Consider the following 27867-nt stretch of genomic DNA (forward strand, 5'->3'; position numbering starts at 1 on the left):
ATATCATGTTAGATACCATGACTTTTCATTTCCTTGCTTTTGGGGGTTTTCGTTAGGTATGTCGGGTATAAAGCAACTTTTCATTCACAAGGGTTTTTTGGCACTAATTTCTTACAATCATGGCCTCTCTATACTGAAGAGTGGACAAACACAAAGTAAGAGACATTCCCTGACACAAACAGCTCTTTTAGCCTCTTCCCGAATGGTAAGTTGATCCTTCTAGACTGCTGGTCATTTTCATTGCTCAGTGCTGAATTTCTTCTAATTTCCTCTAAGGGAAACGTAAAGCATTCTCTCCCACCCACACAGCCATTGTAGAAAATGAGGTCAGGATGCTCCCATATGAGTAAGCAAAGGAGAAAATAGCCAACTGACTGCCTCACTGACACAGGAGGCCTATTCTACTTAATAGAGACTAACTTTTCATTTCTCTCTCTTCCCCGACTCGATTCTAACAGTTATGCCAGGCAAAATAATCCCATCGGCCCCCCCTTCCCCAGCCAACACATACACATACACCTCACCATTCTGCAGCATCGCTGCTATTACAGCCTTAGGGTGAGACTTGCTTCCACTCTGGCTGCATTTCCCCTTCCCACAATCCCACCCAGGAACAGAAAATGGCTGGTGTTTCCATTTTTCAAAATATTCATCCAATGCTTCCCATAATGTCCAGCATTGCAATTGCAGATACGGAGTTTGTGTGGAGCTGGGCTTATGAGGTGCCAAAATCTTATCATCTACACTGGTTCCTCTGGTGAAAAACACTCAATTTTCCCACAGACACAGTCCCCTTCCATCTCACTTTTCTCCACTGCTCTTTATATTTGTTTCTTTGAAAGTATGGATACCAATATATTAATCATAATTAGTTTATATATATACACACACTTCCTCAGTCTTTGAAGTAAAAACCCACATTTTTTGAGTCCCATTTCTTGCCCTAGTAAATCAGCTACATACTACATAAACAAAAATTACATAAACTCATGTGAACTGATGCAACCTCTATCAATGCCCAGGAGTTTAGAATAAGGGCTTGGCTACTTACAGCAGCAGCAGCGGCAAGCAGCAACACAAACACACCCTCTGCAAGCTGCAAAATGCGCGCGCGCCAAAGCGCCAGTTCCAGTGCCAGCGCCAGCCGCGCGCCAGCCAGCGCGCGCGCTATTCCCACAGGGAGTTGGAGGAGGACTGGGAGAGTTTGGGAGAGTGCGCTGCGCTGCTCACACTACACTTAGCGCTAGCGCGCAGCAGCGAGCAGCGCTGGCGCAGCGCTTGAAATGCAAGTGTAGCCAAAGCCTAAGATTAGAATACAGGAAAATGAAGCTTGTTTTAAACTAACACCCTTTGAACTTTAGGATTTGTGAAACTATGCAAACTGCTTCTGATGAAACTAGTTTTATTATTATTAGTCAACCCAAATTTACAGTACAGTCAGCTATAACTGTTTTTTTCTCTCAGCCCCATGAGGGGGCTTTTAAAAATACTCATTAAAGTTATTTGAAAGAAATAACATATATTTATAAACTTCCATTATACACTGTATTTACTCTCTGTCTGGTATTATAGAGGGATCTCGTACAATCTTTGGGTCAAATAGAGTTCCATGAACCTCACGTCAACAATTCATGGAATTGTCCAGACACTGAATGAGATCACTTTAGAGAATTAGACAGGGACAGCCAGAGGAGTCCTTAAAAATATATTGAAAGGTACTGAAACACAATTAAGTAAGTTGGGCCTGATTCTCTTCTCGGGAGTAATTCTTTATAAAACTCTTTAAAGCCAGTGTAAGTGAGAATAGAATGTGATATATTGGTGTAAAACTTCTAGAGGGACTCTTGATTTACATAGGCATAAATGGGATTAGGACTAGGGCCACTGTTCTAATTTAACAACAAGCATTTGCTATAAAAGGGAAAGGGGGGGAAAAACATTTTATACTCCATACTGTTACTGCTGTTGCTCAAATTCCCCAAATACTGGCTGGCCCACTGTGTGTCACTTTGGACCGGAAATCATCTCTCTTTTATTCTATCTATCCCTCATGATGCAGCTAAAATAGTCTCCTATTCCTGTGGTTCTGATCATGCCCTCTCTACCCTTTGCTGGTTTCCTGTCTTTCCACATCAAGTGTAAGCTCCTTGCCCTCATTTTCAAGGTACTACACAATTCTTTAACACTAAACATATAAACAATATAACACAGCACAAGACAACAAGTCTTTTGGAAAAAGTTGTTATTAGAATGTTGATGTTTCCTTTGCTCTGATTGGTCAGAAGTATTTCAGAGTTTTTTAATCCTTGTGATCCCATTTTTATTTTCAAGTTATAACCCATGATGGTCTATACTTTAATTTTGTGGTACTCATATCACATAGATTGAGACCAAAATCGTTAAAAGTGAATAGGATATTTTTAAAATAAAACAATTTCAAAAAAATATTTAAGATATCAGTTCATTAATAGGACACAGATGTAAATAAATTTCACAAATATGTAAATTTCAAAATAAAACAAATAAAGATAATTTCCTTCTATGCATACATGCTACAACACCAGATCATGTCTCTGTGTTTGGAATGAAGATCCCTGCACTGATATAGGTGTTAATAATGTGATTAGTGGTTGGAAGGAAGACACAGGCAGGTTAAAGCTTGTCAATTCATCTTTAAGCCACCAAGCATGTTCTACACATGTACCAGAGAAGGAAAGTATCTTTGGTGACAGAAAGACAAAAAGAAGGAAGGACTAATAAAAGTCAATCCTCTTATATTCCTGTTCTTTAGGATTCTTAATAGACAATAACAAAAAATACAATGTGTCTTTAACAAGGGGATTAAAAGATTAAACCATTTCCAGCAGAGTTCAAAAAAAGACTTTTCTGGCGCCTCATGTTCAGCCTTTTGGCATCCATGAGACTGAAAACCTAAAACTATTAAAACAGTATCAACAACAACAGCAAAATCATTTGGGAAAGTGGGTTCCTCAGCATGTATTTATGATAAATGATTCATGTTGAAATGGAAATCATAACAATTATTTTTCTGGGACAAAAAAAAATTGGTATTTATAATCAATGCCATTCATGGGAAACAGTGAAAATAAATAACTGGGGACCACAGGTTATCTTTGGGGACAATGAAAAGCATAATGCAATAAAAAGTCATTATACAGAGGTGAAGCCTGCCTGTAGTTAATGTTGCAACAATGCTGTTATTTTAGGGTGGATTTGCAAGTCAAAAGCAAAACCCCAGATGAGGGTAAATTAATTTAATGTGGATAAATGTAAAGTAATGCACATTCAAAAAAATAACCCCAACTATACATACAATACGATGGGGCTAATTTAGCTACAACTAATCAGGAAAGAGACCCTGGAGTCATCGTGGATAGTTCTCTGAAGATGTCCACGCAGTGTGCAGTGGCAGTCAAAAAAGCAAACAGGATGTTAGGAATTGTTAAAAAAGGGATAGAGAATAAGACGGAGAATATCTTATTGCCTTATATAAATCCATGATACGCCCACATCTTGAATACTGTGTACAGATGTGGTCTCCTCATCTCAAAAAAGATATACTGGCACTAGAAAAGGTTCAGAGAAGGGCAACTAAAATTATTAGGGGTTTGGAATGGGCCCCATATGAGGAGAGATTAAAGAGGAAAGGACTTTTCAGCTTGGAAAAGAGGAGACTAAGGGGGGATATGATAGAGGTATATAAAATCATGAGTGTTGTGGAGAAAGTGAATAAGGAAAAGTTATTTACTTGTTCCCATAATACAAGAACTAGGGCCCCCCAAATGAAATTAATGGGCAGCAGGTTTAAAACAAATAAAAGGAAGTTCTTCTTCACACAGCGCATGGTCAACTTGTGGAACTCCTTGCCTGAGGAGGTTGTGAAGGCTAGGACTATAACAGGGTTTAAAAGAGAACTGGATAAATTGATGGGGGTTAAGTCCATTAATGGCTATTAGCCAGGATGGGTAAGGAATGGTGTCCCTAGCCTCTGTTTGTCAGAGGGTGGAGATGGAGAGAGATCACTTGATCTTTACCTGTTAGGTTCACTCCCTCTGGGGTACTTGGCATTGGTCACTGTCGGTAGACAGGATACTGGGCTGGATGGACCTTTGGTCTGACACAGTATGGCCATTCTTATGTTCTTATGCGGGTTATGTCTCATTGGCAATTTCTATACATTCTGAAAATCTTGAGAAAATTGAGTAGGGAGTTTCTGAAATTAAAAGCTCCACTAAAAACCCACCATCCTTGGCCTACCTCTAGTGCTTTATTCTTACATGCTTCTGTCCTTTCACTAAGAAACTCAGTGGACCAAGAACTTTCTTTATCTTTCCTATGTTCCTCTATTTAGAGACAGATATTTGGCTATTTAAGTGATCTCTACCACTGTAACACCTGACCACCTCATGGTTATTAATAGATTTAATTCTCACAGGACCTGTGTAAGGCTGGGAAGAATTTCCCCATTTTATAGATCATATGATTTATCCACAATCTACAGGAAATTTATGGTTGATTGAGGAACTAAACCTAGGTCTCCTGAGGCCTGGTCTAGTAGCCCATCCATTGGACCAATTTCTCCCCTCTGAGACAAAGTGCAATTTTGAGGAGATAAATCCTAAATTCTTGATTCTCTAGTTTGTAAACTATTTGCTGTTTGTATACAAAAACTGGCAGAATGTAAATATATCAGTGAATGAATAAATGGAATTTCATCAAAACACAATCCTAACTGTTGAAAGAGTTCCATATTCTTTGTGTTTGCTGTAATAATATTTAAAGACCCCAGAGAAGAATTAAGAAAACCTAACAAAATCTTTATTACAAAATGTAATTCAGATTATACAAAAAATCTTCACTAACCTTTCCCAAGAACTCTACCCCTATCAGTACACTGAGTGACAACATACTTAGCCAATAAATGTCAAGATAGAAATATTATATATTCAGAAGAATCCTCATTGGCTGAAAATATCCTAAGGGGTGGACATTTATCTATCAGTCCCTAAAAAAAGGTTAATCCTTTCCTGGGTGTTATTATATACACAACATTTTATATGTCTCTTAAGAAATGTGGAAAAAAAACTTAACAAAACCAAATAAACAACAAACACATCTCTCATTAAGGACTCCAGACTCAATGAACACATTGAATATATTGCAAAAGTTGCAGCAACCTTTAGATATGTGACCTACTTAAAATCTATTATATTATTATTTAAGCAATGGTACAATTGCATAAAGTACTACATCATAAAGTAAATATATATGCATGAATTTATCAGACTTTTAAAATGCATGTTTTTTAAGAGCAGAGATTGTGTTTTCCTCTGTGTTTGGAAACCAACTTGACTCAATTTGGACAGTACTACACTATAAATGAAAAGTTTGTGCATTGTTTTTTTTTGCTTGTCTTTGACCTCCTGCAAGGTAATATATAATTGAAAATCAGCTGGATGTTGATAGGATAGAGTTGTATCAATCTGTCAAAAGAAAACTACTATCTGAATTGCAAAAGTAAAAAAGCCACACCATCAGCTAAAGCATAAGGTTCCAACTTAATGGAATGCAATGTATCATGTGCTTTCATGACTCTAGGAAAAAAAACAATATGCAGCACCACAGTAATTAGACAAAGATGAAACAAGCAAGTCAGATGCTATCTTGAAATTCCATTCAATGGCGCTTTCACCATCAGTTTGGCTACATTTTCACCACCACGTGCGATTATCACTTGAGAAATGATAGGTCTCCATGGCTAACTGATAGTTCTCTGATACACCCAAAATTACAAAAGAAAGCAAAAGAAGCACAGGAAACAGACTACAGCAGACAACACACTGGAAACCCACCATTCCCTACCCTACCCCCGACCAGGCTATCCATAAACTGCCAAATCCATCATCCCCCATGCATCTCAGCATTGGTACTTTAACAGCAGGATTGTCTGGCTCTCTCTCTCTATCTCAGGCCCTATGCTACCAGCACACCAGCACTCCTCAGAGACACCACTGACACTCTGAGAAACTACAATCAATCATCAATCTTCCAGAAAAAACCATTCTGGCCCACACTATGGATGCCCTCTACACTAACTAACAACACGAAAGATGGACTACAAGCCATCATCAGGAACAGTATCCCGATAATAATCACGGCTAACTGCTGTGCTTTGTGACTTGTGTCCTCACCCACAACTTTTCACATTTGGGGACAATATATATCTTCAAGTCACAGTGGCTGCTATGGGTACCCGCATGATAACAACGCTTCCTTAACCTTAACTCTAACCTAACCTCTACTACTCTACTTACCATCTAATCTGACCATCTCATCTCATGACATCAGAATCATCATCTCATCATACCAATTTCCTTTAGATTTTAACACTCCCCATTAACAATCCACACCCCACCATCAACCACACAATCCATCCACCTCACCATAACACTCCTGTCCTAATACACATAAATACCATACTATACCTATACATAAAACCCACTCCCACCTTACTTACTTACATGCCCACCCTACACACACACACACCACACGATCACACACCCAACCTCCACATCCACACAGATACATACAACTCCCAAGCACTCAGACCCAAACACCCACAAACAACAGAGATAAACAACTACAAGATCTCTCTCACACCTACAAGTGAAAACACCAACCTTGAAAACAGAAACAAACAGATTGAAAGCCCAGAAAGAAGCCCTAGAACAAGCCTATAACAGAACACCACTAAAAAAGAAAAACAGCCACCACTAAAACCCCACCTCCCATCATCCATCATCTCCAACCTCCAACCTATCCTTAAAGATCCATCCTCTCAGATGACAGATCTCACTTCACAGCCACACTTAGACACAAGACAGCAGCCCAGACAGCCTCCCAACCCAGCAACCAAAGCACCAGCACACAAAACAACAGCAACTAAAACCTAACCTATCCTTAACCTAGGAACCCACCACATCTCCCCAGCCCACTCCACCATCACACCATCACCACACAGGATCATCACACATCCACATCACCATCACACACTACATACACACTGCAGCTACACCTACATCACCATGTGCATATGCATGCCATGCATGCTGCCCCATATGCCTCTGCCAAAAACACAGTCTCGAAAAAAAAAAAACACAAAAACACAAAAAGACACATCAATCATCACAAAAAAAAAAAATTCAAAAAAACAACCTTCCTAACCACTCAGTGACAGACTTGAAGGTGTGTGTGCAATTTTGCAAAAAAAAAAAAAAACAAAACTCCAGAGAGAGACTGCTGAAACTTGAATAATATGATAACTAGATACCATTAACTGTGGTCTAAATAAGACTGAATGGTTGGGTTCATACACCAATTCTATTATTTTTTTATGTTAAGTTCTCTCCTCACACCTTCTATGCATCTTCTTTATCTATCAAAAAAATTTTTTTTTCCTCCTCCTAACGCTAATAGCTCTCTCAATTGATTACTCTCTGCCTGTTGGTATGCATACTTCCTTTTTCCTTTTCATGTCTGTATGTAATAATCTCTGTGTGTGTGTTCCCATTATCCATATGAAGAAGAGAGCTTTTTAGCTTCAGCTCATGCTACAATAAATTTGTTAGTCTTTAAGGTGCCACAAGTACTCCAGTTCTCCAAATGTAACTGTAAACGGGGAATTGTCATCGAGAGCATGTGTTTCCAATGGGGTCCTGCAGGGTTTGGTTCTTGGCCCTTAGCTATTTAACATTTGTATCAATGGCATGTAAGAAAACATGAATCATCACTGATAAAGTTGCAGATGATGCAAAAATTGGGAGAGTGGCAAATAATGAAGAGGAAAGTTGTGATTCAGAGTGTTTTGGTAAACTGGACGCAAACTAACAATATTCATTTTACTATGGCTAAATGTAAATGTATACATCTATGGACAAAGAACATAGGCCATACTTACAGCATGGAGCATTCTATCCTGGGAAGCAGCGACTCTAAAAAAGATTTGGGAGTTGTGGTAGATAATCAGCTAAACATGAGCTCTCAGTGTAATGCTCTGGCCAGAAGAGCTAATGCAATCCCAAGATGCATAAGCAGGGGAATCTTGAGCAGGAGTAGAGAGGTTATTTTACCTCTGTATCTGGCATTGCTGTGATTGCTGCTGGAATACTGTGTCCAGTTCTGATGCCCATAATTAAAAAATTATGTTGATAAATTGGAAAGGGTTCAGAGAAGAGCCATGAGAATGATTAAAGGATTAGAAAACGTGCCTTACAGTGAGACACTCCAAGAGCTCAATCTATTTAGCTTAACAAAAATAAGTTTAAGGGGTGACTTGATTACAGTCTATTTAGGTATCTACAGACGGAACAATTATTTAACAAAGAGCTCTTCAATCTATCAGAGAAAGTTATAACAATCCAATGGCTGGAAGCTTAAGCAAGACAAATTCAGACTGGATAAAAGTTAAAATTTTTAACACTGAGAGTAATTAACCACTGGAACAATTTACCAAGGGTCATGGTGGATTCTCCATTGGAATTATCTGGAGGAAGTTCTATGGCCTGAGTTATACAAGAGGTCAGTCTAGATTATCATAATGGTCCCTTCTGGTTTTGGAATCTATGAATCGATAAAAACACAGTGCATATGATGCTTCGGTAGGCTAGATACTGCCACACATCAAGAATTTACATTTGTTTTGTTGGAACAATTAAGAGATATGCCATGAGTGACAGACATATCACACAATAGTGTGACAAGCTTGTCAAACTTCAATAATGTACAACTTTCCTGAACTCATGGTAAAAGGTGTTTGCCAGGAGACATATATCAGTGCATATCCTGCCAGCTTGTACATATACTAAACATACTTTAGTTCACATGCTAAACTGAACATTATCAGAACCATAGCCTGGAAGGCACAGATCATATTATTCTCATTCCTGTAGCGTTTTTGGTGTTGTGTTCTGAAGTAAGACAGGTTTCAGAGTAGCAGCCGTGTTAGTCTGTATCCGCAAAAAAAACAGGAGTACTTGTGGCACCTTAAAGACTAACAAATTTATTTTAGCATGAGCTTTCGTGAGCTGCAGCTCACGAATAAATTTGTTAGTCTTTAAGGTGCCACAAGTACTCCTGTTTTTTTTGAAGTAAGACAGGCTCACTGACAAGTGTCATTCCTTATCATGCACTGAAAGTTATAAATAAAACTTTGTGGTGCTCTACATCAGTGGTTCTCAAACTAGGGCTGCCACGTGTTCAGGGAAAGCCCCTGGCAGGCTGGGTTGGTTTGTTTACCTGCCACGTCCGCAGGTTCGGCTGATCATGGCTCCCACTGGCCGTGGTTCATTGCTCCAGGCCAATGGGGGCTGCAGGAAGGGCGGCCAGCATGTCCCTCGGCCCACACTGCTTTCTCCAGCCCCCAATGGCCTGGAGCAGTGAACCGCGGCCAGTGGGAGCCGTGATCGGCTGAACCTGTGAATGCAGCAGGTAAACAAACCTGCCCGGCCCGCTAGGGGATTTCCCTGAACAAGCGGCAGCTCTAGTTTGAGAATCACTGCTCTACATTGTTCTGTGAATGGAAAATTGGATTTATAAACATTCTTTATCCTAGTTTTGGATTTATGTAAGGGCTGAGTAAGATAGATTTCCATTAATCCATCTAGGTAAAACTAAAAATAAAAAAATTAAACATTTAAAACATTGTATTAGTTTGAATCTCTACAGCCTCCCTTTACTAATCATATTTTTAAGTTGAAAATGGGTTTGAAGTATTTCTGTGTTGAGTATGTTATTTGGCCCGTGTTTTTAGTGCACAATATTGTATTTTGGGGTCAATAACTGGGCATATTATACACCTAACCCATGGGTGGGATTGATTTGTAGGGAAGGATGTGGAGGTAAAGAAGGATTATTTAAATTATTTAAGGTAATAAAATGATATTTTTAAAACCTTCTTTTAAAATGACAACATCAGACAGTCCTTTTATAAAGAATGTACTTTTCTAGACAAACATTATAAAATGCCTTATAATTTGGGATGAAGACCATACTGCTTTCTTTGCTGATTTTATGTTTCATGAGCACATGCAGTATGACTTGGTAAGTTACCAATAAATGTAAGGCAATTCATGATTAATACTATTGCAGCTGTAATTTCTCACCAACAGCCACTCTAAGCCAACATTCACACATTAATGTTTACACCGATTGATTTATTTAAAAAAAAGTACTGTACCTGTAGACATGCTGGAGCTCTGCCCTGGGGTTTATTCATATCAACAGCCACTAGCTGCCATCCTCCAGCAGCATCTTCATGAAACATCTTGAAGGGGAAAAACACTTGTCAGAAGCATTTCACATAATGATAAATACAAGTGAAGCTTTTGATATATTTTGTTTAGGATCTGCTCACATTCTGATCTCTGAGCTCTTAAAGGAAGAGGGAAATGGTTCTTATTGTTACAGAATACGCAAGATAGATCTCACCATTCTCCTATTTTAATAAGAACTTTGCCCGAATAATAACTTTTAGTGTGCAGAATTTCATTCAGATAATATGAAAAACCACATTACATCTACCTAATAATTGGTCCTAATATATTAGTACTAATTTTACTAATGAGCTCAGAATGGATCTGTTCAGCACTATTTGTTTTGTAGAATCTCTCAGAACAAGGCTCCTCATCTATTCAGCATATTTAGAAGAAACCCAGCCATCTTACATTCTTGTTAAAAGCAAGTTTCATTGTGGTCTTTTGCAGAACTACCTGGGATTTACACCAAGGGAACAATAATAAATCACAGCATGTCCTTTTACTGACAAAAGTACTTTACACCAAGGGTCAGATTCTGATCTTTGTTACACTGCATATCCACAGTGACTCCATAACAGTTCAGTGTAGTTACTCTGACAATACAGTAGTATAATTAAAAATGTGGAGTGAAATCCTGGCTTCATTGAAATCACTGGCAAAACTCTCATTGACTTCAGTGGGCCAGGATTTCACCCCAGCCTTTAGAAAAAAGAACATGTATATACAATGGCTTTTAACAATAGGTCATAAAAAGATGTAGGTTGATTGGCATAAGAAACGTGTCCTGAAAGCCAGTAACAGAAAATGTGCATGTGTTCCTGTATAGACAATGAGCTACACTAAGTTTTTACTCATCATCTGAGAGAACTCCCTTTATGCCACTTACTTCAGCAGCCCATAAATACCTGAGGGCCAACTTTTCTTTGATCAGTAGTAGACTAATTTTCTGCCCAAGTTAATTGATTTGTCAAGTGGACAAATGAAATAAATCATACAGCAAAAGTACAGAAGAAAATTTGGTCAAGGTCACTTCATGCCCAAAACAAGAAATATAGTACATTTTTATAAGGCACTTTGCATTGGAAAGGCTCCTTTAGACAATTCCGTCTAACACAGAAACAGTAGAAACATTTTTTTTTGTAGTCTGTTAAACTAGATTCCCATTATGTCAGTGTTTCAGGTCACATCATTTTTTGGAACAAGATAGCCATTAACCTGTCTACTGTCCACAAATTATTTTTATTCTATGACATGATGGTGTTCATATCTAATGTGATCACATTTTTCTGGTCTGATGACGTTATCCTTAGTGTTTCTATTTTCCCCAAATGTGGCTGCTTCTAGAGTTTCCCCATAGAGACCTTTCTGGCACAGACCCTAGCTAATTCACAGAGGCTGTGGCATTTTAACTAGGGACGTGACAGATACTAAACCCAGATCTGATTTGTACGCTGATGTGCTATGTTTGGTGGAATCATCTTCACCCAGAATTACACTTGGACTAGGCCAGGTTTCAGCTAAGATCGTGGTCTCAACAATAACCTTATGACAATGAATTTCATAGGCAAAGTGTGGATTGTGTGAAAATGTATTTCCTGCTAGAAGTAATGTGAAGGAGCAAATTTTAAACTGATAAAAAGAAAAATGTTCTGACACAAGCTGCACTTAGACTGCAGAACTCAATGCCACAAGATATCATGGAGACCAAGAAATGAGCAGGATTCACTAAAGGACTGGACATTCATATGGATAACAAGAATTTCCAGAGTTATAATAGAAAATATTAAACAAAATAATTTTGGAAGAGATTTACACCCTTATTCTTTAGGGCACAAACTAACATCCAAATATCGGGGGATAGGATGAAATTTTCTTTATGGGAAAGTTTCCCATATCTGCCTTCTGTAGGGTTTTTTCCATGTTCCTCTCAGGCAGCTAGTACTGGCTACCATTAGACACAAGATACTGCACTGGGTAGACAACTGTTTTGAAGAAGCATGGCCATTCCTACGTTCTAGATACAGTAACTCCTCACTTAATGTTGTAGGTATGTTCCTGAAAAATGAGACTTTAAGTGAAACGATATTAAGCAAATCCAATTTTCCCATAAGAATTAATGTAAATGGGGGGTTAGGTTCCAGGGAATTTTTTTTTTGACAGACAAAAGGCATTATATACATTTTAAACAATTTTAAACAAGCAATTTAATACAGCTATAAGTTTTAAACAAGCAATTTAATTCTACGCTGGGGGGGAGTAGTGTGTACGTGCTGTGTGTTTACAAACATACTGTACATACAGGTACTGTACTGTAGTTGGGAGGTGCCCCTGCCTTACCCCACACAGGCACAGCCCACTGGCACTGGAGATGAGGCAGGCAAGGAAGCTGAAGGTGCTGTAGGCTACAAGAAGCACATTGCACAGCAGCAGCAGCTTCCCCTACTCTGCAAGCACCAGGGGCGGGGAGGGAGGGAGAGGGGGGCTCAACTCTCAGCCCGCCCACTCACCCCCTTCCCCCAAGCCCCCACCCTTGACCTGCCTCTTCTCCCCCGCAGCTCCTCCCCCTTTACATCCCACACTGCATCCTTGCTCCTCCCCCCTCCCCTCCCTTCTTAACACCACAAGCCAGCTGATTGCCGCTGACAGAAGGCAAGGGAGGGAGGGGGAGCCTGCACGCGGAGTCCTCACTCCTCCCCCCTCCCTCCTGCCTGCGGCAATCAGCTGGCTTGCAGTGTTTAGGGGGCAGGAGGGAGGGAGGAGAGGCGAGGACTTGGCCCGCAGGCTCCTCCTCCCTCCCCCAGTGCCTCCTGCCCAGGGCAATCAGCTGGCTTGCAGCGTTCGGGAGGCAGGGGAGGAAGGGCGAGCCTGTGAACCGAGTCCTCGCTCCTCCCCGCTCCCTCCTGCCCCCGAAACGCTGCAAGTCAGCTGATTGCCGCGGGCAGTGGGGGGGAGAGGGGGGAAGGCGCTGATCCGTGGGGTCTGCCAGTGGGCAGGAGGCACTGGGGGGCGGGGAGGGGCATAGGGAGGCTTCCAGCTGTGGAGAAAGCAGGCAGCCAAACAACGTAAGAGTGGAGCATTGCAGCACTTTAAATGAGCATGTTTCCTAATTGATCAGCAATGTAACAAGGAAACAACATTAACTGGGACGACGTAAAGTGAGGAGTTACTGTACTTAAAATAGCCACTGTGATGATGCAGCAAACATTTAAAGTCTGGAGAGGGTGGGGACAAGCACGGGCACACATGCCCCACCCCCACCCCCCGCACCTATAATCAGTGTGGGGCACAGAACTCCTCCAGCTCTGGTGCTGCGGTGGGAAGAGCCCAGATTCCAAAACCCTAATATTATATGGAAACAAAAAATAAAAAGGAATCATTCTATCTCTAATTATGATGGACAAATGGGCAGTGTGTACAGTATACAGCAAGATATGCCCAGTAACAATGGCATGATTATGCCCTACTATATTTTTATATTATATTTTTTAAGATACCCCATTTGAATGAAACACTCTATAATATAGAAAGTACTGAGCTGGGCAATAACTAGCAGGGATTTCTGGTTTACTACTCTGCAATAAATTGAAACCAGAGGGATGCAAACAGTGTCTCAGTATTCCGAGCTATAACATCAGAACTCTACCTGGGTAGTAGCAGTTGAGGTGGTACTGCTTCTGGACCCCCACATCTGCTGGAATTGCACTCTGATTTCAGCAAATGTTTCAATGATGACAGCGATGAACACATTCTGCAAGAACAATTAAAAGCAAAGGCTTACCAGGAAGCTCAGCAGGTGGAAAAGAGCAGAAATTTAGTCAAACATGATTTATATTCCAGGCAGGTTTAAAAGAACAAATTGTTCAGTACCTTAACAAGCCAGGCGAGAAAGAAAATCAAGGTGATGAAATAGAAGTATGAACGCCATCGGGGAAAACTGTCAATTGCTCTATACATAAGGAACACCCAGCCTTCCTGAGAAGCAGCTTCATAAACGGTAAATATGCTTGTGCCTGTTGATGAAAAATGAAAATATTTTAAATAAAAAATAAACATTTTCAAGCTCTGCAAGCAATCATGTTTCATCCCTTTCCTTTTTGTAAATGGTAAAAGTCTCCCAAAAGAAGTAGCTCTTCATGCACACTTGCATGTTGTTTCTTTTTATGATTGTACCTAAATTGTTTTTACATTACAATCTTCCACATCCACCTCTTGGATACATACACACAGCTCTGTGGATCACTTTAATGGGAAATGTGCAAATGACCCCAAAGGCAGAACTCAGCCCACTGTGAGTAATCTCAGTATTATCTGTGAGAAAATTTGAATTAAACTATCAGGATTGTTGACCAGCAGGAGAAATATGTTTGAATTTATTTGCATTAATAAAGCAAATATAAATCAGGTAATCAACAATATACAACGAGGTATGTGGTTAAACTGGTACAGGTAATCATACTCAAGTATTTACCCAACTGCATCTGAACACTGCAAAAGTGCACATATCTATTACAGCCACACTAATTTAAGTGTCTTATTGCTTTTAGGAAATGCTTTTCAAAAGCATTTTAAAATTAAAGTTATTCAGTCTTTGAAGAATAGGGGGTGGACTGGAAAGTCGTAAGTTTTTATGTATAAGGAAACCTATTTGATTTAAAAATGTATTGCTAAAAGTTATTTTTTTTTCCAATTTTAAGGAACTACAAACTTTAGGAGTCAAGTGCATCCTCAAGTGTTCAGCCAGTTTTTGCAAACTGACTCCTGTGCTTGTCATCCAACAACCAAATGTTGAAATCTGAAGAGGAGAGCACTCACTCTCTTCTGTAGCTTCCGGCAGCCTTTCTGATTCCATTTCTATGAAATGGAGATTTCATGGGTGAAAGAAAGAAAGAAAGAAAGAAAGAAAGAAAGAAAGAAAGAAAGAAAGGAAAGCAGTTTAAAAGCTAGATGTTAAGTATAAGGAAGTAAATTGGCCAGTGAGTTCTTAACTATGCAATTATGTCAGATTCTTGATGCTATTATCATTAGACTTGGTCAGCACCTAGTTACGCTTGGTCCTCCCCAACAAACAGCCAGGTGGTGCAAAAGGCAGGATGTCAGTGCAGAAGCTTTCATTGAATTTTAAGATCATTTATATAAAATATTCATTTACAAAATCATTTAACTGAGGGAATTTTTGCTAATGTCTAAAAATCAAATGCAAACAGATTGTGAAATCAGAAGATCAGAATGATAAATATTAATTCTGGGCACGTGCTCACTAGCACTCTTCCAGGAATGCCAGCCTTCTATCCAAAGTTCTTAAAAATTGTTCAAGCCTGACTTTTTAATCCAGTTTGCTATTTACCTGCAGTAATTCAGATTGTGCATTCTCTACTGAAGAGCAAAAAGACTACTTGAGACAGGAATTAGAAAAATCTGAAAAAAATACATGAAAACAATGACGTTTCTTTGCTGGTTTGATCTACTGCAATAGTTTGAAATTGTAACAGGGAAACCATGATGGAAACAACTTTTCTTACCTATTAATTTTTGTTTTTTTGCTAAGCCAGTAATTGGTGGATGAGTCTCTGTTCCACTCAATATGGAAACAGTCATAAAGCTACAGTTCTGGGGTTGCTTGGGAAAAAACTCCACCCCTACCAGAACCCATCAGAATGACCATCTCCAGAGATGAATGATAAGTTTGTCAAAAAAAAGGGGGCCAGCTCCTTAGCTGGTGTAAATAGCCATAGATCTCAACTGAAATAACAAGAACTCTTACCAATTTATAACCAGCTAAAAGATCTGGCACTATTTCTTTTTTATTACAAAAACAGCACAGTTTGCAACATTAATACTGGTGTAAATCATTTCCTATTTTTTTCTAGTAGGGAGAAGTTCACAGACATGGAGCCTTGGAAGGGAAAAAGAAAGAAACAACAACACATAACATGTCCTCTGTCTTTACAAAGAAATCACAGTTGGGCCTGAGTGGCACAAAAGCAATTCCTGATTTGCTATTGGTATCCGAATAGTTCTTGCTAATGGATGTCTGAGTGCCCTTTGTAATGCAGGATAGGTGAATACAGGTGCAAGAAAGGCACTTAACTCTCTTTTTTGTTGCTTTCTGTCCTTTCCCCATGATCTTATGTACCATGGAATTCAGGAAAGAGCTCCAAGATGAACTTCAGTAGAAGAGGGGAGATTGTGTAAACTGACAAGGGGAAAAAAGATAGCTTTCAATTCTTAAAAAGGAAAAAAAATAATGATATTGATTTCCTACAAATGAAATAGTGACATACAAATGGGAGCTGTCCAGGCTATAGAAAGAGGATTCCCGATCAGCCACTGGACTGTCAGACATGCCTTGTACAAGATCATAAATTTTATATGTGCCATCTTCAGACTTTGGTGGGGAGAAGCTACAATTTGAGGGATAGAGATAGTTGGTCTTGAATTGACTTTATTAACAACAAGTTGGAAGAACTGTAAACCAAAAGATTCTGTAACTCTCTGCATTATAAACATTGCAGCACACAAAAATACATTTAAAAAAGTTAAGTTTGCAAAGATTTTTAAAAAGTACATCTTATTCTCATATGCAGTGGTGTTGTAGCCACGTCGGTCGCAGGATATTTGAGAAACAAGGTGGGGGAGGTAATATCTTTTACTGGACCAACTTCTGTTGGTGAGAGAGACAAGCTTTCGAAGTGCTTCTTCAGGAAATAGCTTGTGTCTCTCACCAACAGAAGTTGGTCCAATCAAAGATATTACCTCACCCACCTTATCTTATTCTCGTATCAGACGAAATTTGGTGATGCTTTTAGACAACCAATACTTCTGCTTTTCAGGACCCTTCTCAAACTGCAGTCACATTATCAAAGACAAATGTTTCCTTCATCCACCCAGAGGGCAGAAATACACAATAAATGAAAGGATTACATGTAGAAAAGTGTTTGTAATATAGCGACAGAATCCTGCTCAACTTACACTAAGTACTCTCATGCTTTGTATTATACAGAGCACAAAGGTGCACTCAAGAGGAAAACTGAATTACTAGTAATAAGACACATTTAGCTATATGGGTACTGTAATGGGGTTTTCAAACCCCATACTGAGCATTGGCAGAAAGGAGCAGAGTCTTCCCTGCTTAGGGGCAACCAGGCTAACCACACCCAGCACAGCTGGGGAGAGGGATAGCTCAGTGGTTTGAGTATTGGCCTGCTAAACCCAGGATTGTGAGTTCAATCCTTGAGGGGGCCACCTAGGGATCTGGGGCAAAAAATTGGTCCTGCTAGTGAAGGCAGGGGGCTGGACTTGATGACCTTTCAAGGTCCTTTCCAGTTCTAGGAGATTGGTATATCTCCCATTATTACCTTTAACTGCCAATCATAGAGCATGCACCCAAAGCTGGGACCAATAAGGAAGGAGAACACAGAGAAAAGGGGAGGCAGAAATACCTGGGATAACAGAGGGGCAACAGACCCATGCCAGGCTGCCTCTAAGAAACTGACAGGGAGACAAAGGAAGACTGCAATCCCTTGAGTTTAAGTGTTGATTGACTCATTTTATGTTAAATTGATGGGCTGGGCTAATTTGAGATGAATTGAGGCAGTTGAGTTAGAAGCTGGGACCTCTAGATAGACTGCCCAAGAGCAGCTGACACATACACAGCAATGAAATGACAAAAGGGAATATGTCTCCTTCAATACAGATGTGTCTTTTAGATTCACTAGTAGGAAACATTAGCCTCAGGGGGGATGGAAGAAGTATTTGCTTTAATATGTTTTCTTCCCATAAGATAAATGATTGTAATAAACGGTAAAAATTCCATTGGTTTTCCTGCAGAGCTGGGGAGAAAGGACATATGACTGTTTCCCAATGTGCAGATAAGCATAGCATGAAGAACACTGTTATGGTAGGGGCTGGCGGGGAGGGGACAAAAAGACCAAATCTATCTGCTGAACACTGTTAAGAAGTGAGATGTTAAGATAGGCACAGAATTGAGGAGCGAGGACTAAGGCCCCATTTCCCTATATGCTGCAGGGCAGTAGGATCTTTTCAATAGATATTTATATTTCGTAATGTGTACATAATGGTCCACATCTCTATGCCTCTTCTGGTCTCTAGTGGGGTCTGTGGTATCACACCCTGCTACATCAAGGTCCCTGTGTGAATGGATATACCCTTCATGCTGTGAAAGAGGGAAGGAGTTACTCCTACCATTTTACAAATGGAGAAACTGAGGAGGAGGGGTGAAGTGTGTAAGATTACAAAAAATATCTGCAGCGTAGTTAGGAACAGAACCCTCATGCCCTAACCACAAGACTATCGATCCTGCACTGACAGGTAGACAGAATACATAACCCAGGAGGTGTTTTTTATTTTTATTTTCTGTAATTATACTACCTGATTTATAGCTGGTATCATAGAATATTAAAAACAAAAGACAAAATTAAGATATTAAGATCATTTAGTCAGATGCGTATAGATTCAGGTTTATGCTAACCATCTTGGTGTACAGCTACTCCTTTTCTAGAGAGGCTTTCCTTGTCCTCCAGGGCTGGCTGTGAGCCCGATGAGAAGGAAAATTCACTTTAAAGCCTCTGATCATAACCTGCTGGATGACCTTTCACTTGCCAGCCCATCAATGTGAAGAGCAGTCCCCTTACAGAAGAACTTTCTCAAGGTTCCTTCCCTTTCATATATTTCTCTTCGAGAGTAACAAGTCCAATACTCCCAGCCTTGCTCATTTGTGAATTGCTGTAGCTTGCTCATTGTGACGCATCCATTGTGACACTTCAGTATCTGTCCCCTTCTAGATTAGGGAACCCTACACTGGAACTCAATTTTAGTGTTCATGGCCGGTAAATTTATATGGATAAATCTTATTTTCCAAAAGCAAGTTCCAACTATTTCTCTCCCCTTTATACTGATTTATGCACATTTGGTTGTAAGGATATGATTAGAACAAAATCCTTTTTTGTTTTCGTTAAGGTTTTCAAAGATGGAAAGAATTTCACACCTTTGCTTGCCACTCAGCTGCAGGTAAATAATACTATAATTTGTGGGATTGCCATTAAGAGCAAGTTACAATTTAAGTGAGCAGCCTATGGCAGCGGTTCTCAAACGGTGCGTCGGGGACCCAGAGTAGGTTGTGACCCTGTTTTAATGGGGTCACCAGGGCTGATGTTATATTTGCCAGGGCCAAAGCCAAAGCCTGAGCCCCACTGCCTGGGCCAAAGCCAAAGCCCGAGGGCTTCAGCCCTGGGTGCCAAGGCTCAGGTTACAGGCACCCCACCTGGGTCTGAAGCCCTTGAGCTTCAGCTTTGACCCTTCCGCCAGCCTGGGGTGGTGGGACTTGAGCAGGCTCAAGCTTAGGTCCCCGCTTCTGGGGTCGTGTACTAATTTTTGTTGTCAAACGGGGGTTGCGGTGCAATGAAGTTTGAGAACCCCTGGCCTATGGCATTCAAATGCCTAACAGATGTCAACAAGTTCTTGAAAAATTAGTCTTTTTTTTATGCATGTATCTGATTTTGAAGGCTGGCGTTTTCTGGATCTGGACATAGAGATCACTCAATTAATGACCAGGGTTGTGAGAAATTCTCTTTTATTGTACTAGAAGAAAATTCCATCCCATATGTGGTGGAAAACCCCAGGATATATTAGTTTTAGGGACAAATCAGACAAATGAAAATACATTGGCTGCTATTAAAAACACAACAAACTGTGTATTGCTGCCTGTAAAATACACATTTTCAAGTTTGTATATCACTTGTTTCTTTAATTTAGTAGTAGCCACCAGGTGGCGATCATGCACCTTGTGCACACCTATAACACTAGAGAGTGATCTAATAGGGATTGTGCATGTTCTCTAATTCTAATCTCAAACAATTTTACCATAGGGGATGATTTTAATTTCCAGGATGGACACCACTACACCGTTTTTTTTTTAATTCTCATTTTACTGAACAACTTATTGTATTCTCTCCCTATACACCTTATGGAGGCTTTGGGAAGGGTTACATCCATACAGAAATAATTTAATCTCACAGCCTTAGAAATGTTATCAGCCATGTACCATTTTTATTCCTGTACACTGAGAAAGCCATGATGATGACTACTTCCACAAAGCAGGGATATTCTCACTGAAAAGTCTATTTTTAATTTTTTTATTATCTTTTGGTAGTAAAGTCTATGTAAAGACTCTGAGTAGGTCACGGATTCTTCCGATGTCTTGTAGTGAGCTATGTTGGAACCAGAAGTAAATATGGACTGCCCAAGAATGTAAGGGCAAAGTTGGATGAGTTTCTGGGGAGCAAATCTTTAGATGTGGTTGAAACTGCAAAAGCAGCAAAGAGTCTTGTGGCACCTTATAGACTAACAGCCGTTTTGGAGCATGAGCTTTCGTGGGTGAATACCCACTTCGTCGGATGCATGTAGTGGAAATTTCCAGGGGCAGGTATATATAAGCAAGCAAGAAGAAGGCTAGAGATAACGAGGTTAGTTCAATCAGGGAGGATGAGGCCCTCTTCTAGCAGCTGAGGTGTGAAAACCAAGGGAGGAGAAACTGGTTTTGTTGTTGGCAAGCCATTCACAGTCTTTGTTTAATCCAGAGCTGATGGTGTCAAATTTGCAGATGAACTGAAGCTCAGCAGTTTCTCTCTGAAGTCTGGTCCTGAAGTTTTTTTGCTGCAGGATGGCCACCTTAAGATCTGCTATGGTGTGGCCAGGGAGGTTGAAGTGTTCTCCTACAGGTTTTTGTATATTGCCATTCCTAATATCTGATTTGTGTCCATTTATCCTTTTCCGTAGAGACTGTCCAGTTTGGCCAAAGTACATAGCAGAGGGGCATTGCTGGCATATGATGGCGTATATTACATTGGTGGACGTGCAGGTGAATGAACCGGTGATGGTGTGGCTGATCTGGTTAGGTCCTGTGATGGTGTCGCTGGTGTAGATATGTGGGCAGAGTTGGCATTGAGGTTTGTTGCATGGATTGGTTCCTGAGTTAGAGTTACTATGGTGCGGTGTGCAGTTACTGGTGAGAATATGCTTCAGGTTGGCAGGTTGTCTGTGGGCGAGGACTGGCCTGCCACCCAAGGTCTGTGAAAGTGTGGGATCATTGTCCAGGATGGGTTGTAGATCCCTGATGATGCGTTGGAGGGGTTTTAGCTGGGGACTGTATGTGATGGCCAGTGGAGTCCTGTTGGTTTCTTTCTTGGGTTTGTCTTGCAGTAGGATGCTTCTGGGTACACATCTGGCTCTGTTGATCTGTTTCCTTATTTCCTCATGCGGGTATTGTAGTTTTGAGAATGCTTGATGGAGATTTTGTAGGTGTTGGTCTCTGTCTGCGGGGTTAGAGCAGATATGGTTGTACCTCAGTGCTTGGCTGTAGACAATGGATCGTGTGGTGTGCCCAGGATGGAAGCTGGAGGCATGAAGGTAGGCATAGCGGTCGGTAGGTTTTCGGTATAGGGTGGTGTTAATGTGACCATCACTTATTTGCACCGTGGTGTCTAGGAAGTGGATGATGAAGATGTCATCAATGTAGCCTCAGAAACCACCCTGACATTATAATCAAAGAGGCTGATAAAGGAGGTGCTGTTGTCATCATGAACAGGTCTGACTACCAAAAGGAGGCCGCCAGACAACTCTCCAATACCAAATTCTACAGGCCACTTCCCTCAGATCCCACTGAGGAATACACTAAGAAACTGCACCATCTACTCAGGACACTCCCTACACTAAAACCGGAACAAATCAACATACCCTTAGAGCCCCGACCAGGGTTATTCTATCTACTACCCCAGATCCACAAACCCGGAAATCCTGGACGCCCCATCATCTCGGGCATTGGCACTCTCACTGAAGGACTGTCTGGATATGTGGACTCTCTATTCAGACCCTATGCCACCAGCACCTTGGGTGGCAGGCCAGTCCTCGCCCACAGACACCCTGCCAACCTGAAGCATATTCTCATCAGTAACTGCACACTTGTTATCTCTAGCCTGCTTCTTGCTTGCTTATATATACCTGCCCCTGGAAATTTCCACTACATGCATCCGATGAAGTGGGTATTCACCCACGAAAGCTCATGCTCCAAAACGGCTATTAGTTTATAAGGTGCCACAAGACTCTTTGCTGCTTTTATAGATACAGACTAACATGGCTACCTCTCTGATACTTGAAAATGCAAGAAGATCAAACCCCCTGAATGAATGGATGAGTCAATGTTTCCTTGCCTCTGAAACAAGCAAATCAGATTTTTATTCTTCAAAACCCCTTCACCAATCAGCTAGCTAATGGGAGGCTGAGGGAAAGAGGAGAAGGGTCACTGCCCTGTCACCCTTTCCAAACCCCAACTACTGTATAGCTGTTAGGGGAGAGTTGGCAGGAGAGGTACTGGAATAAGGAATTAACTCAGTGAAGTGTGCTGGAGAACACTGCTGTTTTCTCCATTTGGGGCTTTCATGCGACAATAGAATCCTATTCTGAAAACTACATCTCATTGCAAATTCTGTGGAAATGTAGTGACCTGAAACATATAGTGTCTGCATGTCCTGGGTTTTTCATTTTGCAAACCTGAAAGGGTAAATAAAGTATTAAGATTGCTTTGGAAAGGACCCTGTCAAGGGAGTATGCATCCTAAGGGGCAGGGATGGGCTGCAGACATAAGCATTGACGATCTCTCCACATTGTGCTACAAGGCTAATGATGAAAAGTAGAAGGGAAATCGCTACTTAGATGATTTGCAGTAAATACTTTGATACATTTAAACTTATTGTTCACAAGTCACCGACAAACATGTCATGATTTTTATAAATTTGTTCACTATTTGCAGTTGTTTAATGAGCGGTATGAATGAATGAATTTTGGCCTCTAGACTGCTTGGTCACAATGGTCACTGTGAACGTTTGCTATTCATGATGTCTCCACATGACTGGTTTCTTAAATCATGTAGCAATTGTTTCTGCTCCCTGATTTGATGACTTAAACAAAGAAGACTCCCTTTTGGATTATAAGTGAATGTGTTGTGTGAATAGCTGCACAAGCTTTTCACACTGGCCACAAGAGCACCCTGGTGTGAATATTCATGGATATTTATTCACATTAGCTTTTGTGACACTTTTGCTTGTAATGAACATTCTTGCGAATAAAACCTCCCTCACCTTTAATGTTCACAAATAAACAAATAAAAGGTACTGGGAATACCAGCAAAGTGAATCAGTAGGTTTCATTTGCATAAATATTCATTAATCTTCCTTTTTTGTATTCACATGGCTCTAGTGCTAATAACTTGTCATGCACCCATTGTGTTGGCCTTTTGGGTGGCAAATTTGAAAAGCCTACTGGCATTTCAGGAAAAACAAGGAATTGCTGAACTGATAAATTGTTCACACCTTACATGCCACCATCTGGTACTTTTGCACAGAATTGCAAGGAATTTAAAATACAAGGATTTAATTTCTACAAAAACCACACAGATCACATGGGCTGTAACAAAAATACCTTGGAAAAGAAAAAGACGTATGCACATAACTTAGTGAGCTTGTAACAACTGCCACTATGTATAAAATAAAAGAGTAGAGTATCTTTCTATTGATGTGTATTGCATTACAACCCCCCCCTTAGTAAAACTCAGTAAAAAAAGAAAAAAACTTATTACAATCTTAAATTGTAGCATTCAAGGATAATATTAGTGACAAATAGCTACTGCTCTCAATGATCATATTACCCAAGAACAATGAGTGGCCTCCATTGTTGCCTTCAACTTTCCACAAGTTTATTGGCTTCTACTCTGTCCAAAAACCAGAGCAAGAGACTGTCACAGTGACCAGGCTAATTGCAGTTCTGACTGCACCTGGTCTCTCTGAGCGCATGCCCTCAGGTCTCAGGCCATGCACCGTCACCTCTCTCGGGGTGGAATCACACAATTCTCCCACTCTTAGACCAGTCCCCTGGTACTTACTGTGATTACCTCAGAGGGCCTGATTTAGGTTCAGCACCTGTAGGACAAATGACAAGTGGTACCCAGTAACCAGACAACCTTCTTAAAGCAAAGCATTATTTTATTTAGGACCAAAGAATTTCTGAGAAAACAGATCTTAAAACAATAAACAGTCTATATGCTTGCCTATTTTTCCCTGAGGCTTTTTCCCTGTCTCTGTCATCCATGTCAGACTCTCTCACCAGGAACACTCAACTCCTCTCTCTCTCTCTCTGTCTATCTCTCTCTCCAGGGAGTCCTTTTAACCAGTGTCCCTTTGATCTCTAAGTCTTCCAGCCCTGGCCAAACAGCTATGTACCTTTGGGATGGAGCCTGGAAGTAGGCCATTGCTCCTTAATTCTCCCCCAAGTTTTCCTTTCTTATCTAGAACTGTAACTGCCCCTCCCCCACAAAGTGTTGGTTGGGAGGTTGCTTATCTAGAGCTGGTTTGATTTTCTGCTTGACAAATAGGTTAATACAGAAAAGTGTAATAACCCAGTATAACTATACAGTGATTTTACCACACTGACGAGGTCACATATAGTATTTACAAAATTGTCACATATCAGTATTCTTAGATTATTCCATATCAGCTTCACATTCGCCACAGACACAACAGGCCTTTAGAAAGATCTTTACACTATATATTATTAGTTCCTTTGGTATTTCAAACACTTTATTTCCTGAAAGAAATCTAACAAAAGCAAGCAAGTTTCATATTTACTACAGCAAAATGGGTGAGATCTTATATTCGAAAAACGTACAAGTTCAAAGAATTACCCAATCTCCTTATGTTAATGCCTGTTTCATAAAGGCTATGGTGTTCTTTTGGGGCAGAAAAAGCATGTACACCTATTGAACAAATCTGTCATACAGTTACTTGGTGATCTTTGGATTTAATTAAGCATTACACACTAGACCTAGCAGCTTCAGCTGTCATGACACTTTCAGATGTTAAGTCCTTAGGGGAAAATCCTCCTGTCAGATCTGCAGGGTAGATCTGAAACTCAGCATAAATGGGAACTTATTTCAGCAGTAACATTGGAAATGTTCCTTCTCTGGTTGTTTACTGATCCAAGCAGAAATCTGCACCTGTGGAGCACCACAATTACTTTAGACACAACATTTATGAAAAAGGACAGTTGGACAAATATGAAGTTTGTTTGCCTCAATTATTCTACATCTGGGCAAGCATTTCAGATCTTGTCAGGATGAAGACTATCTCAGGTGCAAACAAATTCGCTCTCTGAGGAAAAATAACTGGAGTTCTGCAGTTAGCACAAAGGTGCCGATGTCAGAAGATGCACAGAAATACCCATATTTACCACACTGATACCTGCTGATGGAAGTATCACAGAGCAAACCACAGCAATCAAGGTGTGCAAGTGGAAAGCTCCCAGAGTAACTCACCCTCCATGTTGCTAATGTGGGATAGCGTCTTCTGACAGTTACAATCTGGCTCATGCAAACTAAAGTTGTATATAGATACTTTTTCCTTATCAGGGATCCTAATTGTTAAAATATTCACTTCTTAGATCCAGATACCAAGGAGAGAAGCTCTAGGTCTCAGCTTTAAAATGACAAATGTTGTGAAGATGGGCTCTTTCCAATGAAAGTCTCTGATTTACAGAATCAGTCTTAAAGTACAGTACATGAGTGTTATATTAAATGTTATGACAAAATAGCATAACATAAAACCTATTAAGCAGAAGTGAGACACTATAATTTAAATTAATTTATTCCTCAGAGAATGCACTAACTACCTTGTTAAAGAATGACTTTTTACTGTATAAATATTAAAATACTTTATATAAGTAAATGCCTTTAAAAGTGTATTATAAAAGTGACAGCACAGAAATCAAACACACAGAAATCCACATAAACTCCTGTGTTTGAAATGAGTAACAGAAGTCAGCGGCTTGTTATCTTAGGCAAGCAAACATGAGATATGTTGAGTCCAGGGACATTATATATTTTGGATCTTTAATCGGCAATATACTAAAATACTGAGAATGCCTGGAACTGAAAATCAGTAGGTGTAGTGATGGATGTCATTGCCAGACAGAAAGCTGAATGTGCAAAAATTCTTTGGAAAAATATATGTAATTCACTGTTGTCTTTCATTGTCTATCAATCAAAATCATTCAGTTTCTGCATTAAATTATTCTGCAAGGCTGTCTTGGTTATAGCAGTCTCATCCCTCATAAAAGAACTTATGAAATGGCAAGACTAATTGATATCATAGGCTCAGCTAATTTGTTTTAATTAATCAAAAACTTCTCTGCTATTTAAAAGGAAGAAAGGAATCCATGTCTAGGACTATGGAAGGATGAGGCCATGTAGAGCATAGTAACAGTCATATCCTAAAAACATACCTATGTCTAAACCAACTGAATTGAAGTTTTGTTCACAGGGAGTAGTTAAAATAGGAGGTATAGATGCAAACTGGACCAATGGGAAACTCTTTATTGGGACTACCATCTGGCAAAACAGCATCAACATTCTTGTAAGCAGAAGAATGGGTGGGAGAATGAAAAGCTGTGGGAGAAAAGGATGAAGGGGTGGGTGAAAGTGTGGGGAGGAGACCGAGCCCTTCACGGCAACTGGATTTCTTTACCCATTTATTGGGTAAACTTTGGAACAAAGCAGAGAAGCTCAATACAAAATTGATTCTAGCCAAACCAAGGTTAGGAGAGCTTTCAACAGAAAGGAGAACACTGCCTAGGGAAGCAATAAGGAAAGTTACTGTAAGTGATTGCAATCAAGTTTTATTCTACCTCACAGGGAGCGTTTCAGTGCCTGGATATTCCTACTTTTCTTTCAGATCAAAACCCATTCTACAAAAGCAAAACAAAAAACAACACAACCAGCTAACCTATCCCAAATACATAAGTACTTGTTTTTAAAAAAGGAAGTTAGCAACATCTAAAAACTCAAAAAGAAAAATCCTACCCCCAAGCAGAGCTTTACTTGTACTAGATTGAAGTACCAAAGACTCCATAAAATCCATCAGGGACTTAGCTATTGTTATTGATCTTACGTGGAAAGCGCTCAGCTACTATCATGAATTGCAACAGTATAAAACCCTTAGAGAGATTTCAAGGATGCAGTTCCAGCCCTTGAATAAATAACTTCCCATAGTCAAGAAGAGGCAACTGGCTAAAGGTGCCTTGATAACAAATGCTGATGTTGCCGATGCTGCCCTTGGTTCTACACAATTCCACTTGAGGTTACTGTGAGTTGCACATATCTATTTGAGGGTGTAATCTGGCCCTAATGATTAGATCAGATTCTTCCTTTAGGTCTGAGATTGTCTGACTTTCAGTACTCAGCTTTCCAGGGTGCCTGGAAACCACACTGGTGGACATACATTAAGGCCAAAACTTTCATAAGTGGCCAGTGGATTTCGATGTGTCAATTTTCAGAATGATGAGGTCAATGGGAGCAGAGTTATGCCAATACTGAACCCTTCTGAAAATCCATGCAAAGCATTCTAAAAAGAAGACACCCACAGGGATACAGTACAGCTGACCAGACTTTAATCCTTGAGGGGTAAGGCTTACC

At 40.1% G+C, this 27867-nt stretch overlaps 1 protein-coding gene across 7 annotated transcripts in view; it reads right to left on the reverse strand.

The window, feature by feature from the left end:
- The window catches only part of NALCN (sodium leak channel, non-selective), a 386003-nt gene that overhangs the window by 214572 nt on the left and 143564 nt on the right, over positions 1-27867 (reverse strand). For all 7 annotated transcript variants that reach the window (XM_039528280.1, XM_039528290.1, XM_039528256.1 and 4 more), the window contains 3 exons: positions 14202-14344; positions 13978-14082; positions 10256-10342 (listed from right to left, as the gene is read on the reverse strand). In XM_039528280.1, coding sequence (XP_039384214.1) covers positions 10256-10342; positions 13978-14082; positions 14202-14344 — 335 coding nt within the window. The remainder of the gene's footprint in view (positions 1-10255; positions 10343-13977; positions 14083-14201; positions 14345-27867) is intronic.

This window comes from Mauremys reevesii, linkage group 1, assembly GCF_016161935.1.
Source record: "Mauremys reevesii isolate NIE-2019 linkage group 1, ASM1616193v1, whole genome shotgun sequence".
NCBI lineage: Eukaryota > Metazoa > Chordata > Testudines > Geoemydidae > Mauremys > Mauremys reevesii.